General features: G+C 45.3%; 2 protein-coding genes across 3 annotated transcripts in view; one reads left to right on the top strand and one right to left on the bottom strand.

Moving 5' to 3' along the window:
* LOC149463423 (deoxyribonuclease-1-like) overlaps positions 1 to 7123 on the bottom strand; it is a 99063-nt gene extending 91940 nt beyond the window's left edge. For both annotated transcript variants that reach the window (XM_089674930.1, XM_089674932.1), the window contains exon 1: positions 6861 to 7123. The gene's annotated coding sequence lies outside the window, so the exon portion shown is untranslated. The remainder of the gene's footprint in view (positions 1 to 6860) is intronic.
* HAUS7 (HAUS augmin like complex subunit 7) overlaps positions 1 to 24053 on the top strand; it is a 217336-nt gene that overhangs the window by 144851 nt on the left and 48432 nt on the right. The window contains exons 5-6 of the mRNA XM_089674933.1: positions 8631 to 8692; positions 23437 to 23546. Coding sequence (XP_089531059.1) covers positions 8631 to 8692; positions 23437 to 23546 — 172 coding nt within the window. The remainder of the gene's footprint in view (positions 1 to 8630; positions 8693 to 23436; positions 23547 to 24053) is intronic.

Below are 24053 nucleotides of genomic sequence, written 5' to 3'. Positions count from 1 at the left end.
TTCTACTTTACACATCAACTTCAGGGACAAGTGTTCAGCCCTGTACACACAGGCCGAAATCAGGCAGTACAGTAGATACCGGCCGACATTCGGCCCGTGTGTACAAGTCCTTGTCCGACAGAAGCTGATCTCATGGCTGGCTTCTGTTGAATGAGCATGCCGGAAAACCTGCAGCTGATTGGCAGCCGATCAATGCTGTTTGCCAATAGCTGCTAGCGCTGACTGTTGTGCTGTGGCGGGACAGTGGTTCCTCTGTCGGAACACATTAGCTCAGCAGGAAGATCGCTGTACTAACATCTTGTAGTTTATACAGCAACCTCCTGATGAGCTGCGTTGAATGGTGACAAAAACTAGGTGTGTGTACCAGGCATAAAGATTTGAGGAACTTTGAGAAGGGCCAAATTGTAATGGGTAGACAAGTGAGTCAGAGCGACTCCAAAACGGCAGCATTTGTGGGATGTTCCTGGGCTGCAGTGGTCAGGATCGACCGAAAGCGGTTCCAAGGAAGGAAAACTGGTGACAGGGTCACGGACGACCAAGTTATAGTTTAATGATGGATGATGGGGAGCAAAGTTTGGTCCGTATTGTCCACTCCAATAGAAGAGCTACTGGAGCTCCGATTGCGGAAAAAGTTAATGCTGGTTCTGGTAGAAAAGTGTTAGAATGCACAGATCATTGCAGTTTGTTTGGTCTGCTGCTACACAGCACCATACACGTCAGGGTGCCTTTGATGACCCGTGTCCACAGCCAAAAGTGCCTACAATAGGCAGGTGAGCATCAGACCTGGACCACGGAGCAATGGAAGAAGTCCTTGTCTGATGAATCACGTGTCCTCTTACATCATGCGGATGACCGGGTGTGTGTGTCTCTAACCTGGGGAAGAGTTGGCACCAGCATGCACTATGGGAAGAAGGCAAGTTGGCGAAGACAGTGATCTTCTACTGTCAGTTTGGTGCCAGATACCACAGCATACCTTCGAAGGCTAGTGGAGTCCATGCCTGGATGGGTCAGGGCTGTTTTGGCAGCAAAAGGGGGGCCTACTCAATAATAGTTTTGTGGTTATGTTCTGGTGGATGGTCATAATATGGCTGATTGGTGTATATTGTCTGTGGTGTGTTTGTTTTTTTTTGTTTTGTTTTGTTTGTTTTTTCTTGTGAGCTGCTGTAGAGACTTACATTCGTGTTGACTGACTGTTTTGTGAGGTCTTAAGCTTATCTTATAGTCTAATCTTAGCTCTATATAATTATATTTGGTGACTTTCTGCTTTAAATGTATAACCCAATGGTTCTGTAAAGTAAATATAAACGCACTGCAGCCCCCCAGCAGTTATGTGGTTTAAGAAGAAGAGGACAGAACACAACTGTACCACACATGCACACTTCATCAGTCAAGAAAAGGAAAGAGATCTATGCTGTACTAGAGCCTAACTGTCCTGGCAGCTGAGTATCCTTTCACGATGGCGGTCATTGACAGCTCACCTCGAGGCTGAATAGGCAAGGCATTACTACCATTGCTGTTGCTGACATCAATACTACTTGTCAGCATTACCAGGGAACACTCACAATGGAGGCAAGGCTTTGCCTGTAATAGTGGGTATCATGGGATTTGTTTTGAAGTCACTTGTGGGGACATGAGGCTAACTGTTAAATCTAAATTATGATTCGGCACTTATATTGATGGCAAGCTTGCAAAATATTTGGTTTTTATGATTAGTCATAATTAATATTAATATGTGTAAGTGGTCTTTGACAAATGGTAGTATTTACTATTCTTCAATTATAGCTGAGACCAAAAGATATACAAGTTAAGCTGAAATAGTATATACCAGTTGAAGGTTGAGTATATTATATTTAGGCATAGAAGTATTTGGTAGTTATGTCAAGGTTATTAGAAGTGACTTACTATTACATTACGTATTTTCTGTGTATATTTAGTATATGTTTCTAACATTGATACAGTTACGTCATTAGCTTATAATATTGGTACATCAGCATACATATGTTCCTGTCCATCAAACATCATATGTATAGCATCTTTACCTTATATGAAATGGCTTTGCTAAGCAGTAATACTTTCCATAGAAGGTATTCAGATCACTAACTATGACGTACATTTGCCTCTTAAAAGTGCATGAGACACAGACACTCGGGGGGCACACACTCTCTCTCATACACACAAGCAACATGACTCTTGCATACACACGTCTGAGAAGCTGCAACAGGTGCATACTGAGATCACTTCCAGCTACAATTTAGTCACATCCGGCTTCTCCTTCTTTACAAAGTCATTGAGAAGGACAGCATGGCAAGGACAGGACAGCCATGACAGATAATGGTGACTTTTTCTTTGAACTTTCGCTTGTCAGTTTTACAGTAGTTTTATCTACATGGAACTGTTCATAATACGCTTTGCATTGTTTATTTGACACCATTGTGTGATAGAATAAAATCACACTTCATCTTTTTATTTCAATGGCTCTTTCATTCATAATCGCCTCAAGACACTAGAAGAAGTATTATATGTGTCTAAAAATCCAACACTAACCAACAGAGAAGACTGGGGCATTATCAAAGATGGTTCTGGCTTCAGGCACAGACTGCTTTGTGTGGACTGCATTTTTTTTTTTATTGTAAATCTACATAGGATTTTGGGTTAACATTTTTGACAAGGGGGCACTCTTTAAGTCTGTGGAATAAATTCCCTCAGGAGCTAGTGCTGGCCAGCTCAGTAGATTGCTTTCAAAAAGTACTGGATTCCTTCATAAATACACATAATATAACTGGATCCTAATAGTGATAGGTAAAGTTGATCCAGGGAATATCCGATTGCCCCTTGGGGGGGATCAGGAAGGAATGTTGTTTTTTTTTTATTTTAATTTTTTCCCCAGTTGAGCAAATTGGATCATGCTTTATTAGGGTTTTTTGCCTTCCTCTGAATAAACTGTGGGAATAAGATGATGTATATGCAGGTTTTTTGTGTGTTTTTGTGTAGTTTTTTTTTTGTTATATTTTTCTATGTAGGTTGAACTGGATGGACTAGTGTCGTGTGTGTTTTTTTGGGTTTTTTTTTTTTGTTTTTCAACCCGATTAACTATTTTTGATTTTTATATACTGTCTAATAATTGCTATTGTAGGTGGGGTTAGTTCCGCTTTAATGCACTGAAAATTGCAAAGGAATGATAAGAAAAAAGATTCTAATAAAGTGTGGCAGTGGTAAGTTCAGGAACTGAAAGAGCGTGACCTGTGATGAGGAGTCTGGAAAGTCTTCCAGGTCTGGTATATTTAGTTAAATAGTACCTTATTTGCTGAGGTTAGGTGTGTTATTTCATTCTAAATATGAGAGGGGTGCTGGAAACAGAACTGTCTACAGGCCCTCTCTGCCTACGTCTGTATGTGAGCGGATACAAATCCTGTGACCTGACCCTCCCATGCTGATCATGCTGCATAATACATATGAGTCAATAGAGGAGGATAACCGTATGAAAAGCATATGTTTTGTTTTATGCTCCGGCCATGAGGATCATGCTGGCTGCCTGGCTATTTCTGCATTCCTTGCTCCCCAGATGCCAAAACATATCCATACCTAGACATTTTAATGAGGGCTGGGACTCCTGGTGTGCATACTTGTTCCCAGTGTAGCTGGGAAAATTATTATTATTATTATACAGGATTTATATAGCGCCAACAGTTTGCACAGAACTTTACAATATAACGGGAGACAATACAGCAATAATACAGTTCAATACAATACAGGAGGGCCCTGATCCTTGGAGCTTACAATCTAAGCTCCAGTTCTGAGACCTGAATCTGAGCATCAGCACCAACATTTCTCTCATTGCTATACCATACAATATTCTGACTCTTCTTTGTTCATAAGATATCTGCAAATGTTTTTGAAGAGTCCAGGCATCACTAAAGTCTTATCTCGCCCTAGCCTTGATGAAGTGGGTGTGTGCAAGCTCTTAAAATGCGTTGGCTTTTAAAAACAAATATATCCTTAACTACTTCCAGTCCGGACACTTTTACCCCCCTCCTGTACATGCCAATTTTCAGTGCTATCACACTTTGAATGACAATTGTGCGGTCATGCAACACTGTACCCATATGAATTTTTTAGCATTGTTTTGTGACAGATAGTTTTATTTTGGTGGTATTTATTCACCACTGGGATTTCTTTTTTGCTATGTAAATTAAAAAGTCCAAAAAATTTTGAAAAAGTGTTTTTCTTCTAACATTTTGCAAATAAATAGTATTTCATGATAAATCTTGGCCAAAATGTATTCCGTTATATTTTTAGTAAAAAAAATAATAACCCAAATTAGTTTTATAAGCAAAAATTTTAATTTGTAAACATTTTTTTTTAATTTTTTAAAAATTTTTTTATAATATTTAAAAAAATTTTTTTTTACATGCTGTCACCCTAACAGTACAGTGTCACCATGGTGACACTGTACTATTTGTTTGGGGTGAAGATTTTTTTTTTTTACACTGATTGCTTTTATACCCATAAAGGATGTAAAAGCAATCATTTCTCCTTCTCTCTGGCTGCATACTTGTAGCCATTGAGAACTACTGAGTGAGCTATGATTGATGGGATGTTGTGAATAGCCTTGTACCATGTGACCTCTGTGATCATTCCCAGATTTCACACGTAGTAAGCAATGATGTCACATCTTGTTTACTATTCTGCATGTGATCACTGATTGGCCAATCAGTGATCACAAGATTGGGACCTCGCACAGAGGTCCCGTCCAACAATCGGTGTTCCACTGTGTCTGGAGGACACAGCGGGCACCGGATTGCGGTGCTGCGCGCTCCCAGGGAGCGTTTATAAACAGCCACCCAACCCTGCACTGCCACCATCCGGCCGTTTATATACAACGGCCGAACGGGAGGTGGTTAATCATCCACTAAACTATTTTTTGTGGGTTTGCCTACCACTAGTGTGGTGACCTTGGTGCATTCTGTATATTTTAATATTTATTTGCTTTTGTTTTTTTTTAATGACAGGTTCTCTTTAAAGTGTTATACAGAAGGGGATGTGACTCTATAGTGATGGAAGCTTTCAGAAGGAGTTTTTTCCATTTTTGTTTGTTTTTTATTCTGTTCTCTTGGACAGTGGTCTCCAAACTGTGTCCCTTTTGCTTGCCTTTATTTGGTCCTTTAGTCTAAATTCCTCCCACTGACACTAGTGATGGGGCACTATTCCCCTCCCACTGACACCAGTGGTGGGGCACTATTCCCCTCTCACTGACACCAGTGGTGGGGCACTATTCCCCTCTCACTGACACCAGTGGTGGGGCACTATTCCCTTCCCACTGACACCAGTGGTGGAGCACTCTTCCCCTCCCCACGGACACCAGTGGTGGAGCACTATTCCCCTCCCCACGGACACCGGTGATGGGGCACTCTTCCCCTCCCCACTGACACCGGTGATGGGGCACTATTCCCCTCCCACTGACACCGGTGATGGGGCACTCTTCCCCTCCCACTGACACCGGTGGTGGGGCACTCTTCCCCTCCCCACGGACACCGGTGGTGGGGCACTCTTCCCCTCCCCACGGACACCGGTGGTGGGGCACTCTTCCCCTCCCCACGGACACCGGTGGTGGTGGGGCACACTTCCCCTCCCCACGGACACCGGTGGTGGTGGGGCACACTTCCCCTCCCCACGGACACCGGTGGTGGTGGGGCACACTTCCCCTCCCCACGGACACCGGTGGTGGTGGGGCACACTTCCCCTCCCCACGGACACCGGTGGTGGTGGGGCACACTTCCCCTCCCCACGGACACCGGTGGTGGTGGGGCACTCTTCCCCTCCCCACGGACACCGGTGGTGGTGGGGCACACTTCCCCTCCCCACGGACACCGGTGGTGGTGGGGCACACTTCCCCTCCCCACGGACACCGGTGGTGGTGGGGCACACTTCCCCTCCCCACGGACACCGGTGGTGGTGGGGCACACTTCCCCTCCCCACGGACACCGGTGGTGGTGGGGCACACTTCCCCTCCCCACGGACACCGGTGGTGGTGGGGCACACTTCCCCTCCCCACGGACACCGGTGGTGGTGGGGCACACTTCCCCTCCCCACGGACACCGGTGGTGGTGGGGCACACTTCCCCTCCCCACGGACACCGGTGGTGGTGGGGCACACTTCCCCTCCCCACGGACACCGGTGGTGGTGGGGCACTCTTCCCCTCCCCACGGACACCGGTGGTGGTGGGGCACTCTTCCCCTCCCCACGGACACCGGTGGTGGTGGGGCACTCTTCCCCTCCCCACGGACACCGGTGGTGGTGGGGCACTCTTCCCCTCCCCACGGACACCGGTGGTGGTGGGGCACACTTCCCCTCCCCACGGACACCGGTGGTGGTGGGGCACACTTCCCCTCCCCACTGACCATCAAGCTTAACGCATTGTTTACTCCCAATGGCTACAGATCAGCTCCCCTAAAATCTGAAGGACCATAAACTGACCCTTTGTTTAGCAAGTTTGGAGACCCCTGCCCTTGGAGATAAGTTACCAATCATGGAAATATCCGCTTCAGCAGACTTAAGCTGCCCATTCCTTTTTTTTTTTTTAAATACAATTTTCTTAATCAATTTCCATTAGATTTACCTTCAGCTATGTAGTACAAGGGCCTGCCGATTGCATGCAAATTGAAAGTGTTCAGGCTTGACCTCATATTACATGGTTTTGGTAAATGTAAGGGCCAGCTCACACCACAACAACGTAGTCTGGATGCATCTGGTGTGTTTTTGTTGCATTTTGCTGTGTTCCTTTGTGCAGAAAAAATGCAGCATGGACTGCATCTAGTGTGATTTGTATAATGTATGGGCAACTTAACAATTTATACACTTACCGCGATTAGTGAGGTGACTTTTCCTTCCAGCTGCAGTCCATATCAGATCAGACACAGAGTAAATCGAGGTCTTTCTTCCACAGAACCGTCCTGATGCAATCTGGTAAAGGGACTGTTATCTCATGTAGGCGGCATATTTGTTCCACCTCTACTTATGATGTCAGAGTGATGATTTCTCTCAACCATTCATCTATGAAGAAAGTGAGACGCGTTCAGGGAGTTTTCTCTATGAAGGCAATTTTATTTAACGTGAACCCTTACTTTGCCCAATCTGATGTCCTTCCATCCCTCCCTGCTGCTGATCGGTTGATTGCTCCCCGCTTGGAGACTCACCTGTTAGCTGCTGACCAGATCTTGTTTGGAAAGCTGGTCCCCAGATCTTAAATATTCTTTATTCCGGTTATGTGGTTGTTAAAAAAATAAATACATACACACTATGCTTCAGACTTTAAGAGGTCCAGACTGTAACCAGTGTCAATGAGAGTAAACCATGCCTCAGGTTTGGGGGTTGGTGGGAGGAATAGTGCCCCATCATTGGTGTCAGATGGAGGAATAGTGCCCCATCATTGGTGTCAGATGGAGGAATAGTGCCCCATCATTGGTGTCAGATGGAGGAATAGTGCCCCATCATTGGTGTCAGATGGAGGAATAGTGCCCCATCATTGGTGTCAGATGGAGGAATAGTGCCCCAGCATTGGTCTCAGTGGGAAGAATAGTGGCCAGTTGTTGGTGTCAGTGGAGGGAATAGTGGCCCGTTGTGTTGGTGTCAGTGGAAGGAAAGTTATGGTCAGTGGGAGGAATAGCACCTCATTGTTGGTATTAGTGGGAAGAATAGTGCTCTGTCATTGGTGTCAGTGGGAGGAATAGCGCTCCGTCATTGGTGTCAGTGGGAGGAATAGCGCTCTGCCATTGGTGTCAGTGGGAGGAATAGCGCTCCGTCATTGGTGTCAGTGGGAGGAATAGTGCCCCATCGTTGGCATCAGTGGGAGGAATAGTGCCCCATCATTGGTGTCATTGGGAGGAATAGTGCTCAGTCATTGGGGACAGTGGGAGGAATAGTGCCCCATCATTGGTATTAGTGGGAAGAATAGTGCCCCATCATTGGTATTAGTGGGAAGAATAGTGCCCCATTATTGGTGTCAGTGGGAGAAATAGTGCCCCATCTTTGGCATCAGTGGGGGGAGTAGTGCCCCATCATTGGTATCAGTGGGAGGAATAGTACCTCATCATTGGTGTCAGTGGGAGGAATAGTACCTCATCATTGGTGTCAGTGGGAGGAATAGTACCTCATCATTGGTGTCAGTGGGAGGAATAGTGCCCCATCATTGGTATCAGTGGGAGGAATAGTGCCCCATCATTGGTATCAGTGGGAGGAATAGTGCCCCATCATTGGTGTCAGTGGGAGGAATAGTGCCCCATCATTGGTGTCAGTGGGAGGAGTAGTGCCCCATCATTGGTGTCAGTGGGGGGAGTAGTGCCCTGTCATTGGTGCTAGTGGGAGGAATAATGCTTCATTGTTTGGGTCAGTGGAAGGAACAGTGCCCTATCATTGTCAAGGAAGACATTGTACATATACAGTATGCATTTTAATTGCGTATTTAAGGGTCTAAAAGTGATACATTCAGCCAAACTGTTCTAGGATATATTACTGGATATGTCTCATACCAATACTGAATAAACTTGAATATCTAAAAAAAATTCTCTTCTTTGTATACTGTTTTTGGAATGTTGCAAAGTGTGCTGAATGAAATATTCTTTCTTTAATGACAGAAATGGCGAAACTTGGCTTTGAGCTGATGCTGTGTCAGGAAGGAGACGTTGATCTAATAAAGGTATTTGTTTTGTCATTTATTTTTATATTTCTAACCAAGAAACCAGACAAAGCTTTTTGCAGCGAGCATGGGATGGCTTATACACATGTCAGTTACATGTTTGTGGTCCCTTACTTCAAATTTCAACTATATTTATACCTGAGATCAAAATGTCATATCCTTTGGTGTGGTGGCCGCATTCATTTTCTTTTTTTCAGGTTAAGAACATTTTTAGCAAGTACAGAAAGTGCCTGTTCCTGCCAGAAATGCAATGTTCTTGTCATTTGCTGTGGGATGAACTGAAAACAATAATGTTCTGTTTTTTGTAAAATTTTCATATCCAATACAGCGTGCTGATAGGATTAACAAAGGCCCATATATTAGTAGTCCAGCCTCGTGATAACCAAGGTTCCTCTGTAGATATTCAAAATATTCTCTTCCAACGCCGTTCTGATTTCCCCTTTAAGTGAACTAAAGCTGTGGAAATGCTGCTGTCACCGGTTTTATCACTAACTGAAAAGAACTTGTGTCAATAGTGTAGCACTTCTCTCTTAAAGGCTAAGTTCACCTTTGGGAACATGCTGTTTTACACCTGTTTTACAATTATATTTAACTACTTCCCGTCCATAGGGTTGAAGTGGTAATGCCAAGATGATACCTGCAGGCACCATCCCAGGATCAAAATTTCCTGCCCACAATTCTCTTAACCATTTCCATACCGGGCACTTTTACCCCCTTCCTGCCCAGGCCAATTTTCAGGTTTCAGTGCTCACACTTTGGGTACAGTGTTGCATGACAGCGCAATTGTCATTCAAACAATTTGTTCACACGACTAGAGGTTTTTTTTTTTTTTGGTTGTATTTAATCACCACTGGGGTTTATTTTTTTTTTGTCTTTGCTAAATTAACAAAAGACCTAAAATTTTGAAAAAAACTAAACAAAAACATGTTTCTTTGTTTCTGTTCTAAAAGTTTGCAAATAAATACCGTATTTTTTGCTCCATAAGACACACCTGACCATAAGACGAACCTAGGTTTTAGAGGAGAAAAACAAGAAAAAAAAATATTCTGAACCAATGGACTGCAGACACAGTACAGGAGATGACCAGAGACTGCGGACATACTACAGGAGATGACCAGAGACTGCGGACATACTACAGGAGATGACCAGAGACTGCGGACACAGTACAGGGGATGACCAGAGACTGCGGACACAGTACAGGGGATGACCAGAGACTGCGGACACAGTACAGGGGATGACCAGAGACTGCGGACACAGTACAGGGGATGACCAGAGACTGCGGACACAGTACAGGGGATGACCAGAGACTGCGGACACAGTACAGGGGATGACCAGAGACTGCGGACACAGTACAGGGGATGACCAGAGACTGCGGACACAGTACAGGGGATGACCAGAGACTGCGGACACAGTACAGGGGATGACCAGAGACTGCGGACACAGTACAGGGGATGACCAGAGACTGCGGACACAGTACAGGGGATGACCAGAGACTGCGGACACAGTACAGGGGATGACCAGAGACTGCGGACACAGTACAGGGGATGACCAGAGACTGCGGACACAGTACAGGGGATGACCAGAGACTGCGGACACAGTACAGGGGATGACCAGAGACTGCGGACACAGTACAGGGGATGACCAGAGACTGCGGACACAGTACAGGGGATGACCAGAGACTGCGGACACAGTACAGGGGATGACCAGAGACTGCGGACACAGTACAGGGGATGACCAGAGACTGCGGACACAGTACAGGGGATGACCAGAGACTGCGGACACAGTACAGGGGATGACCAGAGACTGCGGACACAGTACAGGGGATGACCAGAGACTGCGGACACAGTACAGGGGATGACCAGAGACTGCGGACACAGTACAGGGGATGACCAGAGACTGCGGACACAGTACAGGGGATGACCAGAGACTGCGGACACAGTACAGGGGATGACCAGAGACTGCGGACACAGTACAGGGGATGACCAGAGACTGCGGACACAGTACAGGGGATGACCAGAGACTGCGGACACAGTACAGGGGATGACCAGAGACTGCGGACACAGTACAGGGGATGACCAGAGACTGCGGACACAGTACAGGGGATGACCAGAGACTGCGGACACAGTACAGGGGATGACCAGAGACTGCGGACACAGTACAGGGGATGACCAGAGACTGCGGACACAGTACAGGGGATGACCAGAGACTGCGGACACAGTACAGGGGATGACCAGAGACTGCGGACACAGTACAGGGGATGACCAGAGACTGCGGACACAGTACAGGGGATGACCAGAGACTGCGGACACAGTACAGGGGATGACCAGAGACTGCGGACACAGTACAGGGGATGACCAGAGACTGCGGACACAGTACAGGGGATGACCAGAGACTGCGGACACAGTACAGGGGATGACCAGAGACTGCGGACACAGTACAGGGGATGACCAGAGACTGCGGACACAGTACAGGGGATGACCAGAGACTGCGGACACAGTACAGGGGATGACCAGAGACTGCGGACACAGTACAGGGGATGACCAGAGACTGCGGACACAGTACAGGGGATGACCAGAGACTGCGGACACAGTACAGGGGATGACCAGAGACTGCGGACACAGTACAGGGGATGACCAGAGACTGCGGACACAGTACAGGGGATGACCAGAGACTGCGGACACAGTACAGGGGATGACCAGAGACTGCGGACACAGTACAGGGGATGACCAGAGACTGCGGACACAGTACAGGGGATGACCAGAGACTGCGGACACAGTACAGGGGATGACCAGAGACTGCGGACACAGTACAGGGGATGACCAGAGACTGCGGACACAGTACAGGGGATGACCAGAGACTGCGGACACAGTACAGGGGATGACCAGAGACTGCGGACACAGTACAGGGGATGACCAGAGACTGCGGACACAGTACAGGGGATGACCAGAGACTGCGGACACAGTACAGGGGATGACCAGAGACTGCGGACACAGTACAGGGGATGACCAGAGACTGCGGACACAGTACAGGGGATGACCAGAGACTGCGGACACAGTACAGGGGATGACCAGAGACTGCGGACACAGTACAGGGGATGACCAGAGACTGCGGACACAGTACAGGGGATGACCAGAGACTGCGGACACAGTACAGGGGATGACCAGAGACTGCGGACACAGTACAGGGGATGACCAGAGACTGCGGACACAGTACAGGGGATGACCAGAGACTGCGGACACAGTACAGGGGATGACCAGAGACTGCGGACACAGTACAGGGGATGACCAGAGACTGCGGACACAGTACAGGGGATGACCAGAGACTGCGGACACAGTACAGGGGATGACCAGAGACTGCGGACACAGTACAGGGGATGACCAGAGACTGCGGACACAGTACAGGGGATGACCAGAGACTGCGGACACAGTACAGGGGATGACCAGAGACTGCGGACACAGTACAGGGGATGACCAGAGACTGCGGACACAGTACAGGGGATGACCAGAGACTGCGGACACAGTACAGGGGATGACCAGAGACTGCGGACACAGTACAGGGGATGACCAGAGACTGCGGACACAGTACAGGGGATGACCAGAGACTGCGGACACAGTACAGGGGATGACCAGAGACTGCGGACACAGTACAGGGGATGACCAGAGACTGCGGACACAGTACAGGGGATGACCAGAGACTGCGGACACAGTACAGGGGATGACCAGAGACTGCGGACACAGTACAGGGGATGACCAGAGACTGCGGACACAGTACAGGGGATGACCAGAGACTGCGGACACAGTACAGGGGATGACCAGAGACTGCGGACACAGTACAGGGGATGACCAGAGACTGCGGACACAGTACAGGGGATGACCAGAGACTGCGGACACAGTACAGGGGATGACCAGAGACTGCGGACACAGTACAGGGGATGACCAGAGACTGCGGACACAGTACAGGGGATGACCAGAGACTGCGGACACAGTACAGGGGATGACCAGAGACTGCGGACACAGTACAGGGGATGACCAGAGACTGCGGACACAGTACAGGGGATGACCAGAGACTGCGGACACAGTACAGGGGATGACCAGAGACTGCGGACACAGTACAGGGGATGACCAGAGACTGCGGACACAGTACAGGGGATGACCAGAGACTGCGGACACAGTACAGGGGATGACCAGAGACTGCGGACACAGTACAGGGGATGACCAGAGACTGCGGACACAGTACAGGGGATGACCAGAGACTGCGGACACAGTACAGGGGATGACCAGAGACTGCGGACACAGTACAGGGGATGACCAGAGACTGCGGACACAGTACAGGGGATGACCAGAGACTGCGGACACAGTACAGGGGATGACCAGAGACTGCGGACACAGTACAGGGGATGACCAGAGACTGCGGACACAGTACAGGGGATGACCAGAGACTGCGGACACAGTACAGGGGATGACCAGAGACTGCGGACACAGTACAGGGGATGACCAGAGACTGCGGACACAGTACAGGGGATGACCAGAGACTGCGGACACAGTACAGGGGATGACCAGAGACTGCGGACACAGTACAGGGGATGACCAGAGACTGCGGACACAGTACAGGGGATGACCAGAGACTGCGGACACAGTACAGGGGATGACCAGAGACTGCGGACACAGTACAGGGGATGACCAGAGACTGCGGACACAGTACAGGGGATGACCAGAGACTGCGGACACAGTACAGGGGATGACCAGAGACTGCGGACACAGTACAGGGGATGACCAGAGACTGCGGACACAGTACAGGGGATGACCAGAGACTGCGGACACAGTACAGGGGATGACCAGAGACTGCGGACACAGTACAGGGGATGACCAGAGACTGCGGACACAGTACAGGGGATGACCAGAGACCGCGGACACAGTACAGGGGATGACCAGAGACCGCGGACACAGTACAGGGGATGACCAGAGACCGCGGACACAGTACAGGGGATGACCGGGTACCTGAATTTGACAAGTACCCGCTCCCACTTCCGCGGAGTTGTCCTTCCTTCTTCCCGCGGCGGCTTCTGTGACAGCCGGGTGCCCACTGTGCATGCACGAGAAGCGCTGTGCTTTGTGAATGGTCCGGAGCCTTCTGGGACCTGTCATGTGTCCCAGAAAACACCGGACCATTCACAAAATGCAGCGCTTCTCGTGCATGCACAGTGGGCACCCGGCTGTCACAGAAGCCGCCGCGGGAAGACTGCAGCGCTGGAGCGAGGAACAGGTAAGGTCCTGCAGGAGAGAAGAGCTGAGCGGCCGGCCCGATATTCTGACATGGTGGCGGCAGAAACACCAGACCGGCCGCTTTACATTCGCTCCATAAGACGCACTGACATTTTTTTGGGAAAAAAGTGCGTCTTATGGAGCGAAAAATGCGGTAATTGTTACATACATAGTTACATAGTCTGGCTGAAAAAAGACAAAAGTCCATCCACTTCAACCATTTAAAAAAAAAAAAAAAAAAGTTATAATCCTATACCCACAGTTGATCCAGAGGAAGGCAAAAAACCCAGCAAACCATGATCCAATTTGCTCCTGCAGGGAAAAAAATTCCTTCCTGATCCCCCGAGAGGCAATCGGATATTCCCTGGATCAACATTACCTATAAATGTTAGTATCCAGTTATATTCTGTGTATCTAAGAAACAATCCAGGACTTTTTTAAAGCAATCCACTGAGCTGGCCAGAACCAACTCTTGAGGGAGTCTATTCCACATTCTCACAGCTCTCACTGTGAAGAAACCTTTCCATGTTTGGATATTAAATCTCCTTTCCTCCAGACATACAGAGTGCCCCTTATCCTCTGTGATGACCTCAGGGTGAATAACTCTACACCGAGTTCACTATATGAACCACTGATGTATTTATACATGGAGATCATATCCCCCCTTATGTATTATACATGGAGATCATATCCCCCCTTATGTATTATACATGGAGATCATATCCCCCCTTATGTATTATACATGGAGATCATATCCCCCCTTATGTATTATACATGGTGATCATATCCCCCCTTATGTATTATACATGGAGATCATATCCCCCTTATGTATTATACATGGAGATCATATCCCCCCCTTATGTATTATACGTGGTGATCATATCCCCCCCTTATGTATTATACGTGGAGATCATATCCCCCTTATGTATTATACATGGAGATCATATCCCCCCTTATGTATTATACATGGAGATCATATCCCCCCTTATGTATTATACATGGAGATCCTATCCCTCCTTATGTATTACACATGGAGATCCTATCCCCCCTTATGTATTACACATGGAGATCATATCCCCCCTTATGTATTATACATGGAGATCATATCCCCCCTTATGTATTATACATGGTGATCATATCCACCCCTTATGTATTATACATGGAGATCATATCCCCCCCTTATGTATTATACATGGAGATCATATCCCCCCTTATGTATTATACATGGAGATCATATCCCCCCTTATGTATTATACATGGAGATCATATCCCCCCTTATGTATTATACATGGAGATCATATCCCCCCTTATGTATTATACATTTAGATCATATCACCCCTTATGTATTATACATGGAGATCATATCCCCCCTTATGTATTATACATGGAGATCATATCCCCCCTTATGTATTATACATGGAGATCATATCCCCCCTTATGTATTATACATGGTGATCATATCCCCCCTTATGTATTATACATGGAGATCATATCCCCCCTTATGTATTATACATGGTGATCATATCCACCCCTTATGTATTATACATGCTGATCATATCCCCCCTTATGTATTATACATGGAGATCATATCCCCCCTTATGTATTATACATGGAGATCATATCCCCCCTTATGTATTATACATGGAGATCATATCCCCCCTTATGTATTATACATGGAGATCATATCCCCCCTTAATCTTCTCTTCTCAAGAGAGAATAAATTCAGTTTGTCTAATACTGCTGAGCTCCTCCATGCCTCTTATCAGTTTGGTTGCCCTTCTTTGTACTTTCTCCAGTTCCCCAATTTTCTTGTGATTTGGTGCCCAAAACTGAACTGCATATTCCAGATGAGGTGTTACTAATGATTTGTACCGGGGTAATATGATATCTCTCTCTCTGGAGTCTATACCTCTTAATACAAGAGAGGATTTTGCTCGCTTTAGAACCCGCAGCTTGGCATTGCATGCCATTATTAACCCCTTTGCGCCGGCCGCACGCAGATGTGCGGCCTCCCGGCGTCTGGGCCTAGACGCCGAGCGGCCGCACATTTGCGTCCATGGAACTAAATACATATGTGCTGAGAGCGCGCGCCCTGCGCGCTCCCCGCACACATGTGTAGTACTCACGGAAAGGTCCCGCTCCGCTCTTTCGAACGGGACCTTTCCCGATCATGTGACCGCCGTGACGCGTCATCACGGCGGTCACATGATTCCTAAACCACGCCCCAGCGCCCCGCCTCCCGACGTCAGAATCTCTTAAAGGGCTGGGAGGCGTCGGCGGGAAGGGGTTAAGCTTGTGATCTACCAGAACCCCCAGATCCTTCTCCACCATTGACCCCCCAGTTGTACCCCCCTAGAATGTATGATGCATGCATATTCTTATATATTCCTATGACACCCTACTGGAGGGACAAGAAGTAAAATGACGGCCGGGCGGGAAGTAGTTAAGTAGAAGTGATTAGAGAGGCTGAACAGCAACTGGATCACTTCTGTGGGTGGCGGAATAGTGTCTAAACCCCCCTCTCCTCCCTTTCGCTGCCGTCTTTCCTGACCTCTCCTGTCTGATCGCAGAACCTGGGACCGCTGCGACCGGCTGTAATAGTGCCTCTACGCTGAGAGAGAACTGCATTGTTCCTTCCTCTTATGACCCCAGAAGCAACAAGGATTTTGGCAGTTCCAGTTTTGGCTCTTTTTATACCTGGCCGTTAAGTAGCCAATCAGACCAAACTGTGACTGATCAGCTGCATTGGAGGCCAGTGTAGAGATTTGGGGTTTAACCAATTCAATACCGGGCAATTTTACACCTTCCTGCCCAGGCCATTTTTCAGGTTTCAGCGCTCTCACACTTTGAATGACAATTGCGTGGTCATACAACACTGTACCCAAACTAAAATGTTATTTTCTTCACACAACTAGAGCTTTCTTTTGGTGGTATTTAATCACCGCTGGGGTTTTTATTTTTTGCTAAATTAACAAAAAAAGACCGAAAATTTTGAAAAAAAAACACATTTTTCTTTGTTTCTGTTATAAAAGTTTGCAAATAAATAATTGTTCTTCATAAATTTAGGCCAAGATGTATTCTACTACATGTCTTTGGTGAAAATAACCCAAATTAGGATGTATTTTTTAGTTTGTAGGAAAGTTATAGAATTCACAAACTATGGTATAGATCTGAAAATTGATCAATCCTGAAGTACTGACGGCCAATCTAATTTCTTGAGGTCCAAGAATGTCAGAACAGTAAAGATATCCCCCAAATGACCCCTTTTTGCAAAGTAGACAGACCGACGTACTTCATAAGAGGCATGGCGAGTTTTTTGAAGTTGTGTTTTTTTTGTCATTTTTCGGAAATGAAAAAATTAAAAAAATTATTTTCACTATTTTTTTTTTTTACATACTGTCACCAGTGCAGTACACCATCATCCTATAACTGGCATGACGGTGATCAAGGACACTGACTGGTGACAATATGGAAAAAATAAATAAATATATTATTTTATTATTATTTTTTTTTTCATATTTTACTATGTCCAAAGTAGTACAATGTTACCATAGTAAGGATCACTTGTAAGGATCACTTTGGGGAAGTGATCAGTAATTTTTTTTTTTTACACAATTTGCTTATAGCAAAGAATTACTTTGCTATAAGCAAGCATTTACCTGAATGACATCGATTCATTCAGGGTTTTTTTTTTTTTTTTTTTGTGCTTAGCTGTGATTTGGCCACAGTTAATCACATGACATGTGCATGTGATCGCTGTGACCGTTCACAGCTAGACACTAGTATGCAATGGATGGCATGAATGAAGCCATCCATTGTATACAACTGTCATGTGACCTGCTGTGATTGTTTTTCATCCCTTGTGAAAGCAAAAAAGTTGATTTAAACAAAAGTTTTTCAAATAAATACTAAAAAAAAAAATCATCCCCTCCTCTGCATGCTTATGTGCAATTGCATATGCAAGTCCCACTGCGATTACACCACACTTGTGAGGTATCGTTGCGAACGTCTGAGCGAGAACAATACTTTTGGCTGCAGACCTGCGTAATTCTGAACTGGTAACCTATAAAGGCTTTTAAAGTGCTGCCTATGTATCCATTTACTTGGCCTGACATGATCTTTTATATTTTAACCAAAAATTGGATATTTTATATAGTGTTTGTGTGAAGCAAAGACAATTTAGGTGTGTGTTTTCTCCAAATAAAAAATTGCATGTGAAATACTGTGAGACATAAAAAATTGCTACATTCACCATTCTATTCTCTAGAGCAGGGGTGTCCAACTCCATATCATCATGGGGCCGTATCCGCATTATGGTTGCCTTCACAGGGCTAGTTGTATCTGTAAGACTAGATGTCCAGAGCCCCCCCCCCCCCCCGTACATCAGATGTCAGGATTACACACCTTACCTAACATCACCGTGCACCCCCTTTGGGGACAGAGCTGGAAAGCAGAAAGTGCAGGGTCTGGAGGAGGAGTGGAGTCAGTTACCAAAGTCTGCTGAATGCTGAGTCCAGGGCAGGCAGAGATGAGGGGTTGCGGGGATGAGCAGATTTGTTCTATTCTTGTCTCTGCTGCCGACTGCTTAGACAAGGTGGGGGCGGAGACTAGGGGGTACCTGCAGGAGAGGTGCAAGGGCCACATGAAATGGCCTGGAGGGCCGGATTTGGCCTACGGGCCTTGAGTTTGACACCTGTGCTCTAGATTCTCTACTAAAAATATATACAATGTTTGGGGGGTTCTGAGTAAAAGCAAAATACTGTGGTATTATTATTTTTTTTTTCATGTAGGATAGAAATGTCAGAATTGGCCCAGTGGAGAAGTGGTTAAAACTATAACCTGTGTGTGTATATAGATAGATCAATAAGTCCACTGTGCGTAAACACATTACCCATGTGCAAAACAGTCTGTAAGCAAAAAGTCCTCCCTACTTTCACCATCCATGAATTTTCTAATTCCTCATCAAGTGTATAACTTCAAGCACCCCCAGTCTCCACTACATTCCATGCCACCACATGATTTACAGGTGTACCCTCACCTTCTTGGATTGTCCTCACAATCGCATACTAGGGCCAATTATTAGAATGTTCACATTCTGTGATGGTAAGAAAAGTGAACATTGATGTCAAAGCTTATCCTTCCCCTGAAATCCAGTGTCTGCTACCCCTCTCTGCCAATCCCTCCACTGGCTTCTACTTGCCCGACAAATGAAATTAAAAATACTAACAACAACTTACAAAGCCATCCACAACTCTGCCCCAGCTACATCACCAATCTGGTCTCAAAATATCAACCGTTCTCTCTCCGATGCTCGCAAGACCTTCTGCTCTCTAGTTCCCGTGTCACCTCCTCCCATGTTTGCTTCCAAGACTTCTCCCGAGCTTCTCCCATCCTATAGAACTCCCTACCCCAATCTGTCTATCTCCTAATCTATCCACCTTTAGACGATCCCTGAAAACCTTTGTCTTTAAAGAAGCCTATCCTGCTTCTACCTAGTAAACCACCATTTATTTCCTCCCATCAGCTCATCCCCCCCACAGCTATTACCTTTTGTATCACCCAGAGCCGGGCCCTCTGTTTCTTCTTGTACCAAATTGTATTGTAATCTTATACCTTCATTTTGTAAAGCGCTGCGCAAACTGTTGCCACTATACAAGTCCTGTATTATAATGTATATATTATATACATTGTAAATGTATTATATTGTATATAATAATAATCTGCAGTTCTTCACTTTGTGTCAGTCCTATGACCAAATCAGTTTGCTTAGAAAATGATCGACCTAGACCCCCCCCATCTTCAGAGACCATAGATTTGCTTTTTAAAGAATTCCAGTGATGGATATTTTTACATAGTTACTTTGATCAAGCTTGGACTAATGTATGAGGTGTGACAGCTTAAATCCTGAAAAGGACTGTAAAATTACCAAAAAAAATTTTTTTGCTTGCCTATACACTAGCGGTTGCTGTCACCTTTAAAGTATTTCCTTGTGAAGGGACACGCTTTTCTAGATGACTGTGCCACTGCCAGAAACATTCCTGGAATTTGTTTTCCAGAATACTTTGTCGAACTGCGTTGGATGTTTAGAATTTCCTTAAATCTGTGCCCTTTATAAGGCATTTTTTAAAATTTGGAAATGGCCTAAAGTCGCAGGGTGCTGTGTCGGGGGAATAAGGTGGTTGGCCAAGTTTTTGAATAAATTTCTAAGCCAGTTACTCGAACACATCATCAGCATCATGTACAGGAGTATTGTGCTGGAGAATCCAGTTATTAGGCCAGAATTCCAGTTTTTTTTTCTCCAGATACCAGTACCTTTTTTCATTTTCCACATCTGCATCTGTTATTTGTGCCTTTTGCTGCCTACTTCTTGCATCATTGGCTTTTTTCTGCCCCTCCTTAACCACTTCCTGTCCGGACACTTATACCCCTTCCTGTCCAGGGCAATTTTTAGCTTTCAGCGCTATCACACTTTGAATGACAATTGCGCGGTCATGCAATACTGTAGCCATATGAATTTTTTACCATTTTTTTGAGACAGATAAAGCTTTATTTTGGTGGTATTTATTCACCGCTGGGATTTTTATTTTTTTTACTATGTAAATGAAAAAGTTTTGAAAAAAAGTTTTTTTAAATAAAATTTTGCAAATAAATAATATTTCATCATAAATCTTAGCCAAAATTTATTCCGTTATTTTTTTAGTAAAAAAAAAAATCCAAATTAGTTTATAACCAAAAATTATAATTTTTAAACATTTTTTTTTTACATTTTATTTTATTTTTTTTATATTATTTTTTTTTTTTTTTTTTTTTTTTTACATACTGTCACCCTAGCAGTACACTGTCACCATGGTGACACTGTACTACTTGTGGAGGGTGATGAAGATTTTTTTTTTTTTTTTACACTGATTGCTTTTACACCCATATAGGATGTAAAAGCAATCATTTCTCTTTCTCTCTGTCTGCATTCTTGCAGTCATTGAGAATTACTGAGTGAGCTGTGAGTGGTCACAGCTTGTCACATGGTACAAGGCTGTTGTGAATAGCCTTGTACCATGTGACCTCTGTGATCATTCACAGATTTCACACATAGTAAGCAATGATGTCACAAGTGACATCTTGCTTACTACTTTGCATGTGATCACTGATTCGCCAATCAGTGATTACATGATCGGGACCTCGTACAGAGGTCCCGTCCGACGATCAATGTTTCACTGTGTCCGGAGGACACAGCGGGCACCGGATCGCGGTGGTGCGCGCTCCCAGGGAGCGCGCACAGCTAGAAAAGGCGGCTGCCGTTTATGGACGGCAACCCGACCCTGGACTGCCACCGCCCTGCCGTTTATAAACAGCAGGCGGACGGCAAGAGGTTAAGCCGCCTGTGCCATTCCAAAACACTTGGTTACTTCATGGAACGAGTCAAACTTTAGCTCTGTTACAACAGGCTTATGGCGAACACACTTTTTCCAATGTTTGCACAAAATGTCATGTTAATCCGCTGCTCCAGACTCCTCACTCATTATCCACCATCAGTGCAATGTACATCTGTGATATTTCTACTACTCTCTGTAAAGAGTAGTCAACTGGTCAGCGATCCAGGAGAATGCAAGTTAGACCATGTCAGAACATGCTTGAGTGTGAATGGCTGTGTGATTCAATGTGGCAGCACCCAAATATTGTAGAGTTCCCCTTAAGTTTTTTACATTTCTAACAGCCTCTGTTTGCAAAGCAAGGTTATCAGCTCACTTCCCCCCTCCCTTATTTCCTGTGGAATAATGTGTTTCAGTCTGCAGCCTGCACCCTTATTTTCAGCTGAAGATAATTTATCTAGCAAGGCCACATCCTGCACTGCTTAGAAAGTCTTTTAAATGTACAGAAAGTGAAAGAGGAAATATATGCATTGTGACGTAATTGCTGATATGTATACCCTGTAAGATGCTTTTCAAGGCACTTAGCTTGCATACACGAGTCCTTGCTTAGTCAACCAGCGCTGATAAATAAAAGGTTTGTTTTTCTCAAGTTCGTGTCCAGAGTTGTGAAAAATGCCATACCTGAAATTCGGTGCTCCAGGTCATACACTATACAGTGGCAGTACAATGTAGTTGTTTTTTTTTAGATTCCTTTTTACCTTCTAATAGAAAACAAAAAGAAGGTTCGGCGGCATAATATAGCATTTTTCTGTAATGAATTCGTGTAGTTCACTTCAGATTGAAAATCCTCGCACGGTGCATATCAAGGCAAATTGACAAGTCCTGGCGGTGGCAAGGGCAGAATCTGCCACTGGATCATATACCACTATGGACCCGGTGCTTGGAGGCACACACCTCTGGCTCGTAGCTTTCCCTTCTGCCTTCCAAGCTGTAGCATAACTCCATCATCCCCTGCGCACATCAAAGGACAGTTGGTTGCTAGAACGCCTTTTGGGGAAGCTTTCTACTTCATCAGACTTGGAGGCAGACAGGAAGTCACAGGTGTGTGCGCTCCAAGCGCCTGGTCCATAGTAGCACAGGCGTACCTCGGTTTGCGAACGCCTCGGTTAACGTAATTTTTGATTTATGAACGAAAATCCATTGAAAATAATGTCTCGGTTTACACTTTTTTTTTTCACAATACGAAGCAAGTTTCCCCAGGATGCATTGCGCCTGGGAGGTTTCTAGCGCCGGCCCTGTACCTTTTTAAAGTGCACTTATATGGCGTTTGTTGTATCTGCTTCTTCAAGGCCCAAGCAGTACGAATACACCAAGTTTTAGGGGAATGTTAAAGTAAGACCATCTCTGAATGGGGAAAAAAACACAAACAAATGTACACCTTAGACTGTACGCTCCTTGAGGGTTAGGGACTGATGTAAATGTACAACATATATGTAAAGAGCTGCGTAAATTTGATGGTGCTGTAATAAATAAATAAATAGCCAGCCATGGTAATTTTAAGCTAGGATAGTTAGTGAGATAAGACAGTGACTTATGCAAGCCATAGATGGTGCAAATGTATTTACTACAACCACGCGAGTTACAGGAAAGAGATTTGCTGGATTCCCCCCCCCCCCCCCATCAATACAGACAGTGTTGATTCCTCCCGCTGAGCCATTGTGTTCCGTCCCTGCTGGTAGAAGACAATGGCAATCATCACATGTAAAATCTGGCATCCAGCGATCAACTTTGATACATTCATTCAATGGTCAAATTTGGTAGATTTGGCCTGCCCATAAATGGTTTGTATCTCGGCTGGTTCAGCAGGATTCGAACCATCCATGGCTGGAGTTTGTTAAAATCCCTGCAATGTACATATATCACCCAGAGGGGAATATTGGTGTTCAGATTAGTGGCTAGACAAATGGGTGTGGGGACATTTTGCCCAGGAGACGATTGATTAATTCAGCCCTTTTCACATAGTTACTTTTGCTTTAGAATGTCTTAAATACCATTGGTTAAGCGTACTCTGTAGCTCCAATGCGCCTGCCTAACTAAATTTTATCATTTCCTTTAGGGACTTGTACCATCAGGCAGACAACTCCTTTTCATGGCAAATTTACTGGATATTATTCAGATGGCCCCCAGTGTATCCAGGGATTTGAGGTTGGAATGCTCCTCTCAAATGTAAGTCCCGCTATATGATTTCCTTGTGTGTGGTTTTTTTTTTTCTTTTCTTTTCCTATAGTCATAACTTTTTTTTAGTATTGATTCCAAAGGGTATACTGTTCTGCCTCCAGCAAGGGAAAATACACTCACCGACCATGTTATAAGGTATACCTGTTTGTTTGCTAATAAGCCAGTCAAAAATTATATTGTGTCCTCATGATCCAAAAAAAAAGAAAGATTACTACAGAGGAGCGGTTGGTATACTATGGAGAAAAAAAACATAAAAACCAAACGTAAGTGCAACCTCAATCTCCAAGTAGTCTTCTGTATACTTGGAAGAAGGTTAAACGCCCCAATGAATGGCTCAACACGCATGAATTAAAAAAATAGAAAATCTTTATTGAAAAACCTACACTATACAAAAACCATCTGTTCCAAAATGAAATTAAACCATAATTGGCTAATAATTAAAAAAAAAAGTTCCCTCATAGCAACTGCAGGAATAATATAAAGTATCACCTCCCA

The sequence above is a fragment of the Staurois parvus genome, unplaced genomic scaffold (assembly GCF_062004578.1).
Source record: "Staurois parvus isolate SC_StPar_1 unplaced genomic scaffold, SC_StPar_1.0 ptg000154l, whole genome shotgun sequence".
Taxonomy (NCBI): Eukaryota; Metazoa; Chordata; class Amphibia; order Anura; family Ranidae; genus Staurois; species Staurois parvus.
The sequence above is the reverse complement of the archived record's forward strand: the minus strand, read 5'-3'. Positions and strand labels throughout refer to the sequence as shown.